The sequence below is a fragment of the Pithys albifrons genome, chromosome 4 (genome assembly GCF_047495875.1).
Source record: "Pithys albifrons albifrons isolate INPA30051 chromosome 4, PitAlb_v1, whole genome shotgun sequence".
NCBI lineage: Eukaryota > Metazoa > Chordata > Aves > Passeriformes > Thamnophilidae > Pithys > Pithys albifrons.
This window is the reverse complement of record NC_092461.1, coordinates 79,487,257-79,504,423: the sequence shown is the minus strand read 5'-3', so window position 1 is coordinate 79,504,423 and position 17,167 is coordinate 79,487,257. Positions and strand designations below refer to the sequence as shown.

The 17,167-nt window shown below is 38.0% G+C and overlaps 1 protein-coding gene across 5 annotated transcripts in view; it reads left to right on the top strand.

Annotated features, from left to right (window-relative positions):
* DLGAP1 (DLG associated protein 1) overlaps positions 1 to 17,167 on the top strand; it is a 423,046-nt gene that overhangs the window by 295,397 nt on the left and 110,482 nt on the right. For all 5 annotated transcript variants that reach the window (XM_071554752.1, XM_071554753.1, XM_071554749.1 and 2 more), the window contains one exon: positions 3,916 to 4,130. In XM_071554752.1, the coding sequence (XP_071410853.1) occupies positions 3,916 to 4,130 (215 nt within the window). The remainder of the gene's footprint in view (positions 1 to 3,915; positions 4,131 to 17,167) is intronic.

Here is a 17,167-nt window from a genome sequence, read left to right as displayed (position 1 = left end):
AAATGTTTCTGTACAAAACAAAACAAAAAACAACAACAAAAAAACCCCCAAACACTCAGACTTAAATCCCTGCCAAAAAAAACCCTGGTCAAACTGTTTCACTAGAAGAGCTTTTTAGTCAAATATCCATGACATTCTTCTACTGCAGCTTTGTCTAGGCAGACAAGATTGTACAAATGCTCTGACTTCCTCAATGTATTAACTGATATTAGAAGCATGTCTGAGTTGCTGTTTTAGGCTCTTCTCTAAATCTGTTTTGTTGGGTTTTTTTCTGGTAATCATAGCCATTCTCTTCTCTTTGGTGCATACAGAGTTTACCCTTAAACCCATAATATAGAAATGGAACTTGGATCACTTTTGCTTCATTTCCTTTGGTTTTGCATGTACAGTATGCAAACCAGCCAGTGGGTTTAGTGGCATTCACTGAGACTGCTTTGCCCTGGTCTCCATGTGAACAGCTCAGCTTTCTTTCTTTGCAACTAGTGTTTTTTAAAAGGTTGAAAAGCTACTAAAAAGGTAGTGTATTGTTTTTCAGTGATTACTCACCTCACTGATATGAGCACATCTCAAACTGGAAACTTTCAACAACATTGTATAAATGGTGGAACTAGAGCAATGCATTCAAACTTCATCATAGTGTTTGCATGTATGAATTGTAAGTTTTGTGGTAAATCCATTGCAACCAACATTCAAAACCTGCCATATTGTATCTAAATCATTTTGAGAAACTGTGAAATAAAAGGTATTGTACATATACACAGGGTTATTGATAACAGAACTCCATAATTCCAGAGCTAGGGTGCCCACAGTAATGATGTCTCATCACTTCTACTGCACTTAGAAACTACAGCATTAAATTTAACAGTATATCTATTATTTAATAAAGCTACAAGTGTTCGGCTTGCCTGAATTATGGGTACTGTATGAGCATTGTAACTCTGACTATCCTGACTTTTCCTGCATTAAAGTCACAAACCTTAACATTATACTAACATATTTTATTTAATGCATTAAAGATTAATTTGTTAATTTATCTTAATGAGAAAAAGCAAAGACCTTTGAATAAATCATAATGAATAAAATATTAAACACATCAAAGTGCATATCCTCTGAGACTTCACAGATTCTCTATATACTCCGATTTCAATATCTGCCTAAAAACTCATGGGAAATTTGCAAGTATAGGTTTTAAACGTCTGACCAAAGTCCAAGCGTGTCATTAAAGTGTCATCAGAGCTTGATTTTAGTAAACCTAGGATAACTTCTTTTATGTATGAGTTGTTTGAAAAGTCAAGATTTTACAGTGGACAAGCAGAAGCTGTATGTTCCAAAATGTATGTGAGAGGTGTTATAAATACAGGTTGCATATTAACTGTTTGATGATATTCTAGGCCTAGAATTAATGCAAGAATAAAACCTGAAAAAAATGTTACCCTCTGTCTGTCATAAGGGACTGGGGGAGGTGTGTAAAATGCTCTGCACTGTTCTACATCAAAATGAGAATCCAAACCACTACTGAGTGTTGACTTCATTTAGACTTAAAAAAATGTATTCACACCAGGAAAGCATCAGCTTTCCAGATCTGGTATCTAGGCATAAACTTAAAAGTCACAGAACTGAAATATTGCGCTTTTTTTTCCCATGGAAAAATATCAGAGCTGTTTATTCAATCCTGCTTCTCCAGTGGATTTTTTTAGTACTTAGTATACTCAGTCTTAGTTAGTCTTACCCTTTTCTAGAAGAACATCTTACGAGTCTTTAGGTATATTTATTCAGTAACTTCCTATAGATGCACAGTTCTGCTTGCCATCATTCAATAAAAAGACTGGACTTCAAACTGCATTCCCGTCTTAAGGAACTTATATTCTTGAAGCCTAGGCAAATATATATTTAAAAAAATAGCAGCATGCAACAAACACTGCAAGCTTGGTGGAAGATAAGAATTTAAATGTCTCTCAGAAGCAGAGTTAGCAGAGCCATTAACTAAAGGATATTTAAAGACAACATGGAAATTTACTTTTAAAAGCCACAAGGAAGTTAAATAAAATGTGGAGCAGTTGAGAAGGAAGTCTTAAGTCCTGAGAAAAAGACGGAGTCATAAGAAGAAATATTGATAAAGGTACAAACTAGAGTAGACTTCAAAGATTAAATCTTCAATCCAAGTGATTTTCAAGGCCAGACTTGACCAAGAGAAATCTGGGAGAACAGAGCTCAAGAGGAAAGAAGGACTGTTTGAGCTTGGCAGTTCAAGGAAAACCCTAAATCATTGTGTCAGTAGCAAGAAAAGAAGAGTCTATGAGGAAAAAAGTTCATAAGGTTTTGGGGTTGAAATCATCAGGAAACAAAGCAAAGGTATACCTTGAGAATAGTTTCATTAATAACATTAATACTATTAATTATAATTAGTAATAAGTTGACAAAGCCTTAGGACCATTAAATTTCTTTCTTCCTTTGCTAGCACAGTGGGTTTTTTTATTTGCAGTTTATAGCAGTATGGATTGATAAAAGGCCATTTATGAAGTTACTTATATTGACAGTAAATTTGAAAGGTCTTACAGCCTCTGGACTTAGACTTATGTTTGTAGTGGGAATCAACAGCTAAGCTGTTAGCAAACATTCCAATGTTTCAGTTTTGGTTTTCTAAACAAACTGGCATGTATAAGCTCTGGCTGAAAGGTAGGAAGCAATTGATACACAAGATCATCAGCTGAAATTCAATGTTGATGAAGAGCAGACTTTCCATAGAAAAGAGATGCTGATTATCCTGGTAGGTGCTAGCATTTGTAACTTGGAAGACAAATTTAGTAACCCAGATTTGTGACTCCTTGTTTAACATGGCTTTTAAGGTTTTCTGAGCATTATAGCTATAAATGGCTTTACAGACCTGATTCACTGAGAATAATCAGAGAAGCAGCAAACTAAAAATTCACAACTATTTGTATTGAAGTCTAACAGAAAATAAGTTTACTAAAAGGCCCTTTTGAGGGTTTGCCTTTAGTATAAAAAGTGGTGTTTCTGCAAAATAACCAAAACCTCTGCTCCACTGTGTGTTGTTTCTGTAGTTACAAGAAAAAGGATATTGGTTTACATGGTCAGAAACCCCAGGATCAGAGGAAGAGAGATGATGGGTGGGCAAGACTGTCCTTTGTGATGTCTCAAAATCTCATAAACGCACATTCACAGTGTTCCAGATATCCAGTAAAAGGAAGGGACAGCACTAACTTCACATTAAGAAAAATAATGCATGTCAGTAAGAAGAAGCAAAAGAAGGGAATAAAGAGTTACATGACTCAGCCACTCAGACTAATATAATTTAAAAGGAGGATCCCTGCAAACTGGCAAGTGTTCAGTCACACCAGTTGAGATATAGAAGCTGTAGCAGTAAAATTTCACACTTGCAAACCTACTTTTGTGATGATGAGTACATAGCTCCACTGATTTGAAATGTATCTTGAACCAAAATAATCCTGGTGAATGTTCCTATACACACTCTATCAGAAAAGATTGTAATACAGGGATTCACATTTCAGCTTTTGTGCCTCCCTAAAGATGTTCAATATGTTAAGCTGAAGCAAAAATATCCTGATCTGGTTTCTAAATGCTTTGAAAGAAAATACCCTCAAAACCAGATTGATCCACCTCAGTAATAGACCTAATTGAGGCTTCTGTATCAGCATATTTGCTAGAAACTTCCCAGAAATGTAATGGAAGCTAGCAAAGAACTCCAGACATGCTTGTGACTATGCAGTGGGTCTCCATTGCAACAGCAACACATGGTCAAATAGGATTGAGAATGGGCCTTTGGCCATCAGAGTTTTTGTTATGGCTCTGTTGTGACTTACCATAATCAAATCTTGCTATGCAATTAAATCAGGGAAGAGTGTACTAATAAGAGAATTGTGTTTATCACTTCAGGTTCCTCAGGATGAATGGACTGGATACACTCCACGAGGAAAAGATGATGAGATTCCCTGCCGACGAATGCGTAGTGGCAGTTACATCAAAGCCATGGGGGATGATGACAGCGGAGATTCGGACACAAGCCCGAAGCCATCCCCAAAGATTGCTGCACGAAGAGAGAGCTATCTCAAGGCCACCCAGCCATCCCTTACAGAGCTCACCACCCTCAAGTAAGTCCATGTTTTACTACATCATGTAGAGCTCTCCATTAAGACATACAGTTTCTCTACATATTTGCTTCTACTCTTTACTTCTAACTACTAAATAAGAAAAATATTTGAATAAGTGTGTTTCATCATGCTTATTTTTGCATGGGTTTTTTTCTGAACAAGAGTAAATTTGGGAACGTATTTCAATGCTCTTCTGAAAGGGGACCTGCACTTTGAATTTTGTATAGTAGGTCTGGTCTTTAAATACGTTGCTGAATTACAGATTTGGCCTGCCAGAATTTTGCATAATTGTGTATTTATGTATACTCAACATGTGAAATTAGCCCAAAGCTAGTCTTTGCAACTCATCAGGGAGAGTCTGACATTTAATTTAAAAGAATGAAGACTGTCTGAAAGTAGACCAATCCATGTTTTCCACTCAGAATTGCACTGTATTTTGTGGCGAACCAAAACCTGAATTTTTTTTTTAATTGTTTATGAAAGCTTGAGTCAAAAAAGATTATGAGTTTATGGTTTTTAAATGTCACTATGTGTTTTCCTTTTTTGGAGGTCTTTTTAAAAAGCCACCCAAATTCTCAGGAAAATTACAGAAATGGACAATTTTGGTATTAGTGTTTTATTTTAAAGGATTCTAAAATGGAGAGGTCCGCCAAAACAAGAAAATAAATTATATCTATACAAGAAAATAGTGTGGATTTAAAAATAACAGTTGTTTCAGTCTGTCTTCTTAGCTATAATAGTGAATCATAGTTCACCGGACCAAAAATAACCTAATTTTAGTATAACTTGCCTAAGGCTGTATCTTTTAAATGGAAAAAAAAAAGGCATCTCTATCTCTTCTGGTATCCATGATTAGTGACAAAAGACTCCTTCTGCATTTTTCTCATTAATTTTCTCTCCTTCCTTGTCCTCCTCTACCCCATCTTTTTAAGAGACCTTATCGGAGAAATAGATTTTAGAGAAAAGCGTTTGATCCTTGTTAAGAATGTCATGCTCGTGACACCAGTGATGAATAGACCAGCAGAAAAAAGCATACTTACTGCAGCTCCCCGTAGCAGCCTGCCTGACTTTGTCTCAAGGGAAGCCAGGGATTGCTTTTGCTCTGTCTTTTCATTAGTGTCCAAAGGTGGAAAGCAGTCTCAGTTTCTGCAGGGATTTTCATAATCTAGCTGGAGCTTGCTCAAGGGATCCAGTGATTCCTTTCATCATTCAGAAGACTTACCATGTCCTTTCCTGAGTCAAAACTCCCCCTTTGAGACTGGTTATTGCAATTTCTGCAAGGTGAACATAAATGTTACGTACCACCACAAACTCCAGACACAGAGCTTATTCTTTTTGAGTCTTTAGAAACATAAGTTCCAGAGTTTCATAGTGTATGTGTGAAGTACAATGCATCACACTGAGTGTGCTTGCTCTTGGTCATTTCTGTTCTCTGTAGATAAAAGATTTTCAAAAGACTATAAAATTATGGAAAATAAAAACTCCTGCATGTCACTGTTCACCCACAGAGGATGTTAGATCAGAGGGACCAGGCAGCAGAAGCTTTTGTGTTTAGCTTTGAAGTCACAGTAATTCAGCAAAGTGTTCACACAAATACTTAATTTGACATGTTTTTTAATCCCTTCCTATTTGGTAAAGCTTTTAGGAACATTTTAAATTTTAAGCTGCGCTCTGTAAAATTCATGTAAGTTTAGGAGCTATGCAGAAGAAGAATGTAAATCACAAGACAGAAGAAGGAAATGGTAAATGGCAGTAAAACAAAAAAGAGGAGAAAGCATGAAATAACTTTTTCAATGACTTTTCAGCATAAATTGAAATGAAATGGAATGATTTATTTTAATCTATGCTGATATTTTATAGAAATATCTCTTCCTGGGAAGGCTTTAACTTTCAGAGAAAATTTGTATAAAACATAATTATGCATTGCTTTTATTCCTTTCTGCTGAACATGATAATTTAGAATGGGGTTTATAAGAAACAGCTGAGTGTTTCCTTTGAGAATTGAAGGCTTCTGTTAAGCTTGGTCCTTACAGATTTCTTCATACTTTCTTAGTAATGTGACTTCACCTTGACCATGACATTGCTTGTTCATCCCATGGCTACCCTGATTACTCTGAGAGTTGTGATAGTTTTGCTGGTGTGTTGGACAGAGACTAAATTAGGGTCCCTAACTCACTGAATGTAGGTCATCAAGCAGTTGTGAGATGTGTGATAACAAGTTATTTCCTTGGCTTGCTGTTAACTTGAGTTCAATTTGCACCTGAATAAGAGCTTTGTGGAAATGAGCCAAAAGCCACTCTAGGCAGCAGGAAGCCTTTTACTGTCACTAGTGAACCTTCCAGTTGACCTTGCAAAATATTAGCACCTTAAAGCTGAGTGATATTTCACTCCTTTAATTATGTTTTTTCTGTCTGTGAAGAACAAAGACCCCTGTGAAAGTGGTATTTCTATAGCAGTAATTGTCAGGGATCTTCTACAATTCTTTCTGCAATTCTCTGTCTCTGCTGTAGGCAGTATCTAGTTGGCTTCACTTTTATCTGTGGCAAAGCAAACAACTTAAGAACATGTTGTTTTTATTGTTATTTTTGAAGGAATTTTTCATCTTGTGGGCCTCTTCCTCTCTGACTACTTTCAGTCTAATATTGGTCTCACAACCCACACTGTTCCTCCCACCTAACTACCATTGCTCATGCGCCTACTCTTCTAAGAAAGGATTTTCATTATTACCAATGTTTCTTTTTATATAAGGAATAACCTTTGAACAGCACAACTGTGTCATATCTCCTTTACATAATACAAATTTATTTTCCTGGTTTTGCTGAGGTTTTTTTCTTGCTATACTGTACAATCTCCCTCCTACAATTTTCCTCCATTGCCATGGTTTCCATGTGGTTACAGCACATGTGTCAAATGCTGTGGGACCATTCTGGATAAAGCACAGCTTGCTGTGATTTTGAAATACACACCTCCGCTGCTGCATTCTCATTATCCTACCAGGAGATATTTTCTCTGCCTTTGCTGGCATATCCTCCTGGTGTTTAAGCTTTCACAGTCTAGATAAACTGATCCAGCTGAAAACAAAGGTGGTATTTCTTTTGCCAAAAGTGGCAAAAGTTCATTTTTCACTTGTAAGCAGATTGAAAATGGACTGGTTAGCTAACTTAAAAAGAAGGTGCAGGCAAAAGATGACTAACAATTCTGTTACAGCTGAGTTTGATTCGAGACATATTCCTTCATTAGCTGTATGTACCTTGTTTATGTTTGCCCTGATTTGTGTTGGGGAAAAAGTATGCAATTACGATGCTGTTCATGTGCCAACCTGTCACCTCCACCTCGCAGTAGCTTTTGAATCCACTGGTCAACTTTCATGAAGTTTCTAAAAAGATTGAAATCTGAAAGATGCGAAATTCCAGCAAACTTTATGAAGATACGTAGCTGGATGTCCTAGTTCAGCAGGAGGGACCAACTAACACTGTGTGGGGGTGATCAAAGCTGTGTATTCTACCCCCTCTATGTATTCCCCAAGGACAATGTGCCATTAGCAGCAGCTGCCCAGGGAGTCATTATTACCTTCACACACAACCTGAGGGGGTGTGGCTGCTAATGGACCATCAACAGTTCAACAATACCCCCTGGCTCCAGAGTTAATCACCCTCGCCCAGGGGGAGGGACTGGGTGCTCCCTGAGGGTACATAAGTGGCGGGTAAGAAGACCTTGGGAACTTCTCATCAGATACAGAGGAGCAGCAGGACCTCAACAGGAGGAGATCACCACTCTCTACCAGACTACAGCCATTATCTGCACTAACAGGTTTCTCACTTCTTTTTGCTTTGGACTTGGGGGGGGAAACCAGGTGGGTCTCAGCACCAGGGCTAACAAACCCCTTTGGGTTTGTGTCCCAGGGCACTGGGTTATACTGCTGGGTTTTTGTGAGTTGAAAGCAATTTCTCTTTGTGTCAGTGTATTTATTGTAATATTATTATTAAATTTTAGCCTCTGACATAATCTCTCTCGTGGTGAGTTCATTTTCCCTGCTGGTTCACCTTTAAACCAGCACACTGGATAAGGCAGAAAAGGATCTGCAGCCTTCTTTGTTCTTTTGAAGGACTATGGGCAAAGTAGATGGTGAGTCAGCACAAGAAATAATGTGATGGCAGCGTTTTCCCAGCCTAAAAGATAAGGAATATAGAAGGAACTCGAAAACTCTTTTGAAGACAAGAGGTCTAAAACATGGATCCTGTCACCATAGTTATTCTACTTCATTTTTCCTCTTTCCTCTTCTCCATTGCAGGCACACTCACTGCTTAAAATACTGGTTCAGATTATGCTTCCTAACTCAGTATTGCTGCTACTGTGGGAACTTCAGCCACTAGAAGCTTTTGTGTTTTGGCTGGCATTTTTGGTTTGTTCTTGATTTTTTGTGTTGTTTTGTTGGATGCTTTTGGGGGTTTTTTTGGTGGAGTTTTTGGGGGTTTGGGGAGGAGAAGGTTGGGGGTGTGTTTTTTGTAAAGTATTACAGAACTTAATGGTAATGTATTTATGGACATGAATTTTGGGTTATATACAGTTGCAGAATTGTTCCTTTGAGCTCACTGGATCATGTAAACTTTTTTCTGAGATGAGTTCTACTCTATGATCACTAGTGAATTGAAAATTTCAGTGATATTGATCCTTTTGAGATGCATTTGTAGAATTTTTGTCACATGGACAGAAGTAAGAACAGAAAGGGGGTTTTTCTTATCAAATCTTTATTTTCAAGTTATTTTACTAGACATGAAATGTTTTGCCAATAAACTGTGACTTGGAGAAACAAAATTATAAACACCACAAACAGTTTTTAATGCACACCAAGTTTCAGCACTAATGATAAAAAGAGTACTTGAGCATAAAAGCAAAAGGCATTAGGCTTTTCTTCTTTTTATCCCAAGGTAAAGAATTCATCTGTATAACTTCTAACATAGCTGAGTCTATTCCTGTGATTTACTGCATAGATGAGTGATACTTAGAATAAACAAAACAACTCCTAAGTTTAAAGTTTATCAGAGATACTCAAAAATTAATATCTCAAAATATATGCATCTTATTTGTTTATACCGACACTTACATTTTCATGTGTTAATACAAATATCATAACAAATATCATAAGTACTTTCTACTTGTGTATTTATGGGAATCTGAAGTTATTTTTCTCAATATCCTATAAATCACAATAAATGAACAAGCTCAATGAAGTGTTAAGGTGTTTCTATATTACTAAAACATACTCTCAAAATATACAGGAAAAAAGGTGTCATATAAACAAAAGCTTTTTTTGCTTTTTTTTTTTTAATAATTTAGGTGGTGTCCTTGTTCTGCTAAATTGATCTGACCCAGATCACAGACATTGGGAAGGGTGAGGGAAGAGAGAGGTGGGGCAATACCACATATTCATTATGGTGAATATTTTTAGACACATGCAGGCAAGCTTGTTAATTTTCTTCCTTGTTGTGTGACTTCCAGTTAGGGAACAATGACTTTGCTAATTAGTACGAAAGGAATAAGTCTGATTAATCTTTCACTAGTGTTTTACAGTATGTTTTCAGTACAGCTGGTTTAATTGTTTCATGTTGCCATCTCTTTCATTTTTATTAAACCTGTAGCTAGCTGGAAAGAATTGTTTCCATTTTCCTTGAGGTGTGTTTTGTTTCTTCTCTTGAAGAGGGAGTTTTTTGGATTTCCCATGCAAGAGCCAGGAGCATCTCCATGAACTTTGTACATGCAGCCTCAAAATAGTATTCTGGAACTATTATTTGCTTAGATAGTAACTTCTCAGATCACAACCTCTGATGCATTATATATAACTTTTTATTCATATTATTGCAATGAATTCTCTCTTCTCTCTAAAACTAGGGAGAAGTTGTTGGACACATTTCTCACTTTTCAGGCTTCTATGTTAGGTATGATTAAGTTTACTGAATAAATGCTAAGTCAGAAGACAATTTGAGAGGCAAGGCAAAGAAAATTATTTTGAGGTAGTAGGTGGGCATAATTCTGGAGCCAGTGGCTTCCTTATGGCAGCTGACATTGCTTTGTGTATATGATGTTTAAGAAGCAGAGGATATTGATTTATTGAAGCAACTTAGAGCCTGGAGGTTTTAATGAACACTTGTTACTGATGGATTCATAAAACATATTCAGTCAGTTAAAATGTAGTATTCCTTATAGGCACGAAGGAAAGCTTGTGACCATGGCAGCTTCCTTTCTGGGCTGTGTTTCCCCTCACACAAAGGTATGGATGCCTTTACAGCACAGAAATCAGTCCACTCATCTCTTTGTACAATCCCTTGTGGAGACAGGACATCCCTACAATTCACTTCATAGTGCATAGATAGGATGGACAGTCCTCTCTGCTTCTGTGATGATCCCCATAAGTTTATCTTGCAACAGATTGAAGATTCCCTAGTATTACAGTTCACTGGTAGCAGTCACTGCTTGTGCCATCCTAAAAGTTACCCTTCTGTTATTCCACACCTAGATCCATATGCCCTGTTATTACCCATGTTGCCACATGTGTATAAATAGTGTTGCCTAAGATAAAAAGTAAGAATTTTATTATAATCTGTGACCTACACTACTGTTGTTGTGCCACTTTCACTTTGACGTACTGAAATTTGAGGCAATGTAACAGTTTACCATTAAATTACATAAGAATAAACATGGAATCATAGAATCATAGCATGGTTGGGTTGGAAGGGACCTTACAGATCATCTAGTTCCAACCTTGCTGCCTTGGGCAGGGACACCTTCCACTAGACCACGTTGCCCACAGCCTTGAACAGTTCCAGGAGTGGGGCATCCGCAACTTCTCTGGGCAACCTGCTCCAGTGACTTACCACCCTCACAGTGAAGAATTTCTTTAATAGCTAATCTAAACCCACCCTCTTTCAGTTTAATTTCATTCTTTCTTGTCCTATTACTACATACCTTTGTTAAAAGTCCCTCTCCAGCTCCCTTGTGGACCCTCTTTAGGTACTGAAAGGCCGCAATAAGGTCACCCTCAAGCCTTCTCTTCTCCAGTCATAAACACTGGCCAAAAAACCCAAAAAAATCTGTAACTTTGCTAGTCAAAGTATGATCTTTTGGCAATATTGGAGAAGAATTTTGTAAGTTGGTAATTTGTTAAAAGCAGCAACCTCATTTAGATGATTGCTTTATTAGCAAAAATGAAAATTCTTGTCCTGTATGTAGTCATCTGGCTCACCTTTGTATAACATTTAGCTTTATATTGGACATAGCTACAGACGAAAGTTAGGACTTCCAACTTCTTTGCAAATGATGTTGATGAATGCAAGTTCACCCCATTGTCTGTTTTGAAAAGCAAAACCTATCCCTGTACTTTATGGATCAAATGGGCGCTTCTAGGGCTTGTGTTAATAGATACAGTTACCAACCCACATTGTGTTTTTCAGCCATCTCTTCCAGTGCATAGTGTTTACACAGCCTACCTGCATGTTTATGTGCCAAACTGGTCTTATTTTTAGCCCTGCTTCTGCCCACCAGCTTAAAAGGCTGCCTCAGAAACACAGTTAATAATGTCCAGTGGAGACAGGAAGAAAAATACTGCCTTAGATTGCAAGGGCATACACAAGATATATGTTACAAAAATTTTTCTAACAGTAATGATAGTTAAGCATGGGGGTGAATTGCCAAAAGAAATCACTTCCCTGGACATTTTCAAGAAAATAGTAAAAAACGTCTGTCAGGACAAATTTAGGTATTCCTGAGCCTGCTTTAGGAGAGAAGGAGGGACCAAATGATGTCCTGAAGACCCCTCCAGACCTATCTTTTATGATTATCTGTCTTTCTCAGGCTATTGAATGTACCAGTTATCCCTGTTCTTACTTCCTTAACTTATTTTTTAAATATAAAAATGAAATTCTCATGAGAACCAAATTATTCCTGAAGGCCTGCTGTTGAACAGTAAATATAGATATCCCACTCACAGCAGTGCTGCACAATTCTTTCATGCTCTTTAAATGTTATTTCATTGCCAGCATTTTGAAATTATGTTACCACTGCTGCCAGCCATGCCATGCTTGACCCTTGGTATGTGATCTTGTATCTGGTTTAGTTTGCTAAGGGGAGCTCAGCTGATGTATTGAATCTGCCATGCAGAAAACTCACAGGCATAAAAAGAGATGTGTGTTTGCACAAAATTCAGTCTGGAGTCCTTAATGTTCTACATAACAAGACAAGCAAACGGGCAACAATAATTAAGTTAATTATTCACAATAACTTTCTATTCTGATCAACTAGAAGTCTAATCTTTTTTTCACTGAAATGGTGGAGCTCTTTCAGCTTAAAAATGGAAAAAGTTAAAATAATGTATATTGCTTTATTTTTAATGTGAAAGACAAATAGTGTTTCTCTAGACACACTTTTGGATCTCCTGTTAATTTGCATCAAGTTAGGGTGAAAGAAAGAGATGAAGAATTATTCTGCTCTTACAGATAAAAGATACTATCTAAGTCATGATGATGCCCAGTAGTTTGTTTCATGTATTTTCTTGTGATAGTATTACTGCTAAGATAGATGAACTTTCAGTTTAATTTAGTAGTTCTCTGCTGGCTTTGGTGCAGTGTGGGGTAAAGGTTAGGGGCACACGGCAGCAAAGAAGGAGTATGGCCCCCAAAGTATGAGCAAGCATCAAATACCACTCTGTCTCCTGTGACAGGTGTGAATGAAAGTTCATCTGAAGAGACTTGACTTTTTAAAGTCTCCATTCCTCCTAATGAAGTTATAAATCTTCTCAGAAGTGGAGAAATGAGAGAAAATCCTTAAACATTTTTTTACATTGTGCCTGCTTTCTTACTCATCGTACACCAAAATATAGAGAACTGTCATATATTCAGTTTGCTTAGTGTGCTGGTGTGAAAAAAGAAATGTGTTGAAAACACTTTTGCAGCAGCTACTGGGTTTTTGTGAGAGATTTCTATGGTCACATCCACAGCTGAGCTACATGGCAGTTTCCCATTCCCCCCAGAAGGGCTGTGCCACCCAACCGGCCTGCACCCCAGCTGCCAGCCCAGCGACCGCAGAAAGCACTAACTGGTTTTGTCATTCCCGAGTGCCAGCAGCCACATCCAGACCACCCAAATCTTTCTCTTTCTTTAAGTGACATCAGGCTGGCAGCCATGCTTGGGTTGTGTCTGTGCAGCTCTGCACTGTGACAGTGATGTATCATGCTGAAGGCAATCTCAGGAGCTTTCATGACTAGTATATAAATCTTTCCTCTTTTATGTATATGACAATTGCTATAGCAAATCTGTGCTAAGCCTTCATTACTCTACACTTGAAAGGAAACCTTGAAAAACTTATTTTGGGAGGTAGTCCACCTTGGGCTGGTCCTAAAAAATGTTCACAGTTATTATTTATTGCTTTATCACACCAAAATAGTTATGATATAGACATTTACTAAAACTCTGTCATAGTGAACGGTGTCATGTCTGCATAACAATAATTGGAAGATGTATGCTAAATAATATAAGATTCTTATTTCATTTATTACTTTTATTCTTTGTTTTACAAAATATAAAACTGCTTCTTTGCTTTTATCATATTTAAAGAAATTACTTCATTCTGAACTTTGCATAAATCTCAAACCCAAGGATAAATATATGGCACAAAAGCTTACAAACACTCTGGGCGAAATGTTGTCAATTACATCAGCTGAATCTGCTTCATCATGTAATATTTATTTTTGTAGCAGTATTAGAAATTATGTTTATAAAAGATGGAATTTCAAGGGGAGAAAATTTCTACTTTGAAAAGGTCTTCTTCCTTATTCTAGTGGGATGTAACCAACATGTCATTCAACCATCCTCATGAAGTTGCAATCAAAAGTGTTAGAAATCTCAGAAATGTTGGTGCTGCCTAGTTAGTAAGGTCCAATCTAAATCCCTAGCTGTGGATTGCAGCCTGGTGCAGGATCTATTGGACTCATGTCAGTCATGGGGCTGTAAGAGCTAAGAGACAAGAGGACTTTGGCAGAGATATATTGCTCAGACTTGTTTGAAATGCTGGTGAGTCAGGTTGTGCCACTACAGTTGTTCAGACATTTAGTGTGGGGTAGAATGTCATTTCTGGCAGAGCCGTAACTGTCTATTACTTCTTCCCTGGCCCCTCTCTTCCTGCCCCCTACTTATAGATCATTTGATTTGGGGTAAAAATTAATTGCTGTTTACCTGTGATTAACAAGGTTGAATTGAGAGGGAGTGAATGAAGCTTTATTCATAAATAAGATGTGAGCCGGAATGAGTGTCACTATTTGTGTTGTCCCTTTTTCTTTCTTTTTTTTTTGTAATACATTATTCCTTAATATTCTTAAGTAATAAACCTCATTACTTAGTTAAGTCTCTTTCTTCATTAAAAGAGACAAGATTTGCAAGAAGAATACATTTAGAGTCACTATCCCTTCCCACAGGGATGAAATTATCTATCAACTGTTTCTGTGTTTCTACCTCCCTACTCCTTATTTTATTTCCTGTTATAGTGAATTTCACACCTGTGAAAATGAGTGTATAACAGTTTCTTCTGCTTTCATTTACTATAGCCCTGTACCTAATACATCCTCTTGCTAGATTTTCAGTAGTGGTCATTTAATTATTTTTTCACCAGTGCTGTTACTTATGTCATCCCAAGAGCCCTTCACAGTTCTTTTATCCCACAGTTTCTTGTCCCAACTAGAAGCAGTCAGTTACTAGCACTCTTGGGTCCTTCTCTTTTCCTCCTTTCTCATTGGGGAGGCATGCAGCTTGTGTTAAAAGTGGCTGTGCATTCCTTCCTTACTTTTGGTGCCCCATTGCTGCCACCATGCATGTGGTGGGTAGTTGCACTCAGTTGCACTTCAGGCTATCTTTGCAGTGATGTCTTCAGAAAATGGGTTTGCTACCTGCTCCATTTCTGCAGACAGAAGTTGCTGCAGTGTCTCCTGACCACAGGCCAGCAGCTGCATTGCCCTTGCCATTGACCAGCCGTCAGGCGGCCCTTGCACACTGATTCGTGTGCAAACACACGTGAACGCCAAGGAGGCTTTATCCTATCAGCTCTAATTGTTCCTTCTCCAGAGAAGTTAATCAGATTCATTATATCTCTGTGATGACTGCGGTATCCATCTGAGTACTTTGCCTCTGGCAGAAGGTACACAAGCCCTCGTTTTCCATTGAAATTGCCTGTTATGACTATATTTCTTTCCCCTGTTCTCAGAATCAGTATGTCCATATAATGGTAGTTTGTTATTTAATGTAACTACGTCCCTTTAGGGCAACAGCCCAAAGAATAATAAAATAATCCATTTGGAGTTCATACAAACAATGAATCATCTGAATCTGTCTCTTTAAAAAACAGGGCTGTGATTTGACACTGATGTTGCAGAGATTCTTCTCTTGAATATATTCTCAGATTATTTGCTTTGTTTTATGTAACTAATTTAAATGAGGTATCAAATAGACCATAATAAATAATAAATAGAAAAAAGTTCTTTATTTTTAAAGAATGTTTTTAAAGAGGAGGATGAAATAAAATTGATATGTAAAGTAATACTTAAAACTCTGGGCTTAGGTCTTGATGCTTATTTTCAAGCCTCTTTTAAGTTATCATTATTTTTTTAAAAATCTAAAACCTTCTCATAAATAGAATATTTTTATTTCTAGAGATGAAAATAAAATTAGTTCTGTTTAGTAGCCAAAACCAGATAAAAGCTTACTTCTGAGTTGAATCTTACAGTTTTTGTTGTACTTGTATTTCAAGATACTCAGTATTTCTATCATGAGCAGCACTGAAGCCAGCCACAATGGGAAGGTGAAATCTGATCCAGGTTAGATCTGAGAAGAATGTTAATTCCTTTCATTTCTTCCTGGGCTACCCACTGCCTCCAGTACAGGCCTGAGATATCCGTTGGGATAGCATCCTGCTCCGTGGGGAGGTATTCATCGTACATAAAATCAACAGGGTTTTTTTCCCTAAGGCATGAGACTTTAGGAATAAGACACACAGAAATGATTGTCGACTATTTCTCTGATAGTCCTTGGGGATACTATGCAATTGGGATCTGGGTCCTCAGTGCTGGATTCTGCAGTGGGTTGTTTACAAGTCTCAAGGGTAGCATCTAAAATCTGAGCCATCAAGGTTTTTTTCTCCCTCCGACAAAATAGATATGAGGTTTTAAAGGTCACCCTCCTACCCAACACAATGGGATGATAACCTCTTCCATGAATTAATCATGCTGCTTGTTAAAAAACATTATCTTGCTATTCTTCTTCCAGCTTCTTTTGAATTCAGACAAATTTAACAGCTTCTCTTCCATAAAATGATACACTAAGGTTAATTATAGTTCAGGAGCACTCTAATGTATGATTTGTCTGCTTGGTGTTTCTCAGGTCAAAAAAGAGCCTGAGGGGTGCACCTGGAATAAGAGCCTGGCTTGCAGTGTTCCTGTAGGGAAGGGGAGGATCAGTTGAGTAATTAAAACAAAGGACTGAAATTCCAAAACTCTCAGGTGTTACGCCCCTTCCTCTGCCAGAGGGGAGCAGAGTGGTGGAAGAGTCTGGCCCCCCACACTGACATGCTGTGACTCCCTGGCAGGAGACTGTGGCCTCGGGAGCAGGGGCCAAGGATGGAGCACTGGGCGCCCCATTGCAGGTGTTCCCTGCCTGGCCTCTTACCAGTGATGGGGTCGGCGTGCCTCCAGCTCTGGGTAAAAATGAATAACACACCTCCTGTATATCAGATTGTCACGAGAATTAATTCATTACAGCTAGTACAGCAATTACAGAACCTTCTAAAGAGTCTGCTGAGGTGCTAATACAGTCATTGTTAGTCATTGCCCCCTTGCTCTTGGCTCCTGAAGCAAGGCTTGCAGCAGCATTCCCTTGTGCTGCTGAGATGTCTGGGAAGAGCCCCACCATACTGCATGAGCAGTGAGGCACAGCATGGGGAGAAGTTAAATCATCCTCATACTTCCCTGCTAGCGGATGACCTGCAGAGGCTGGCAAGACCCT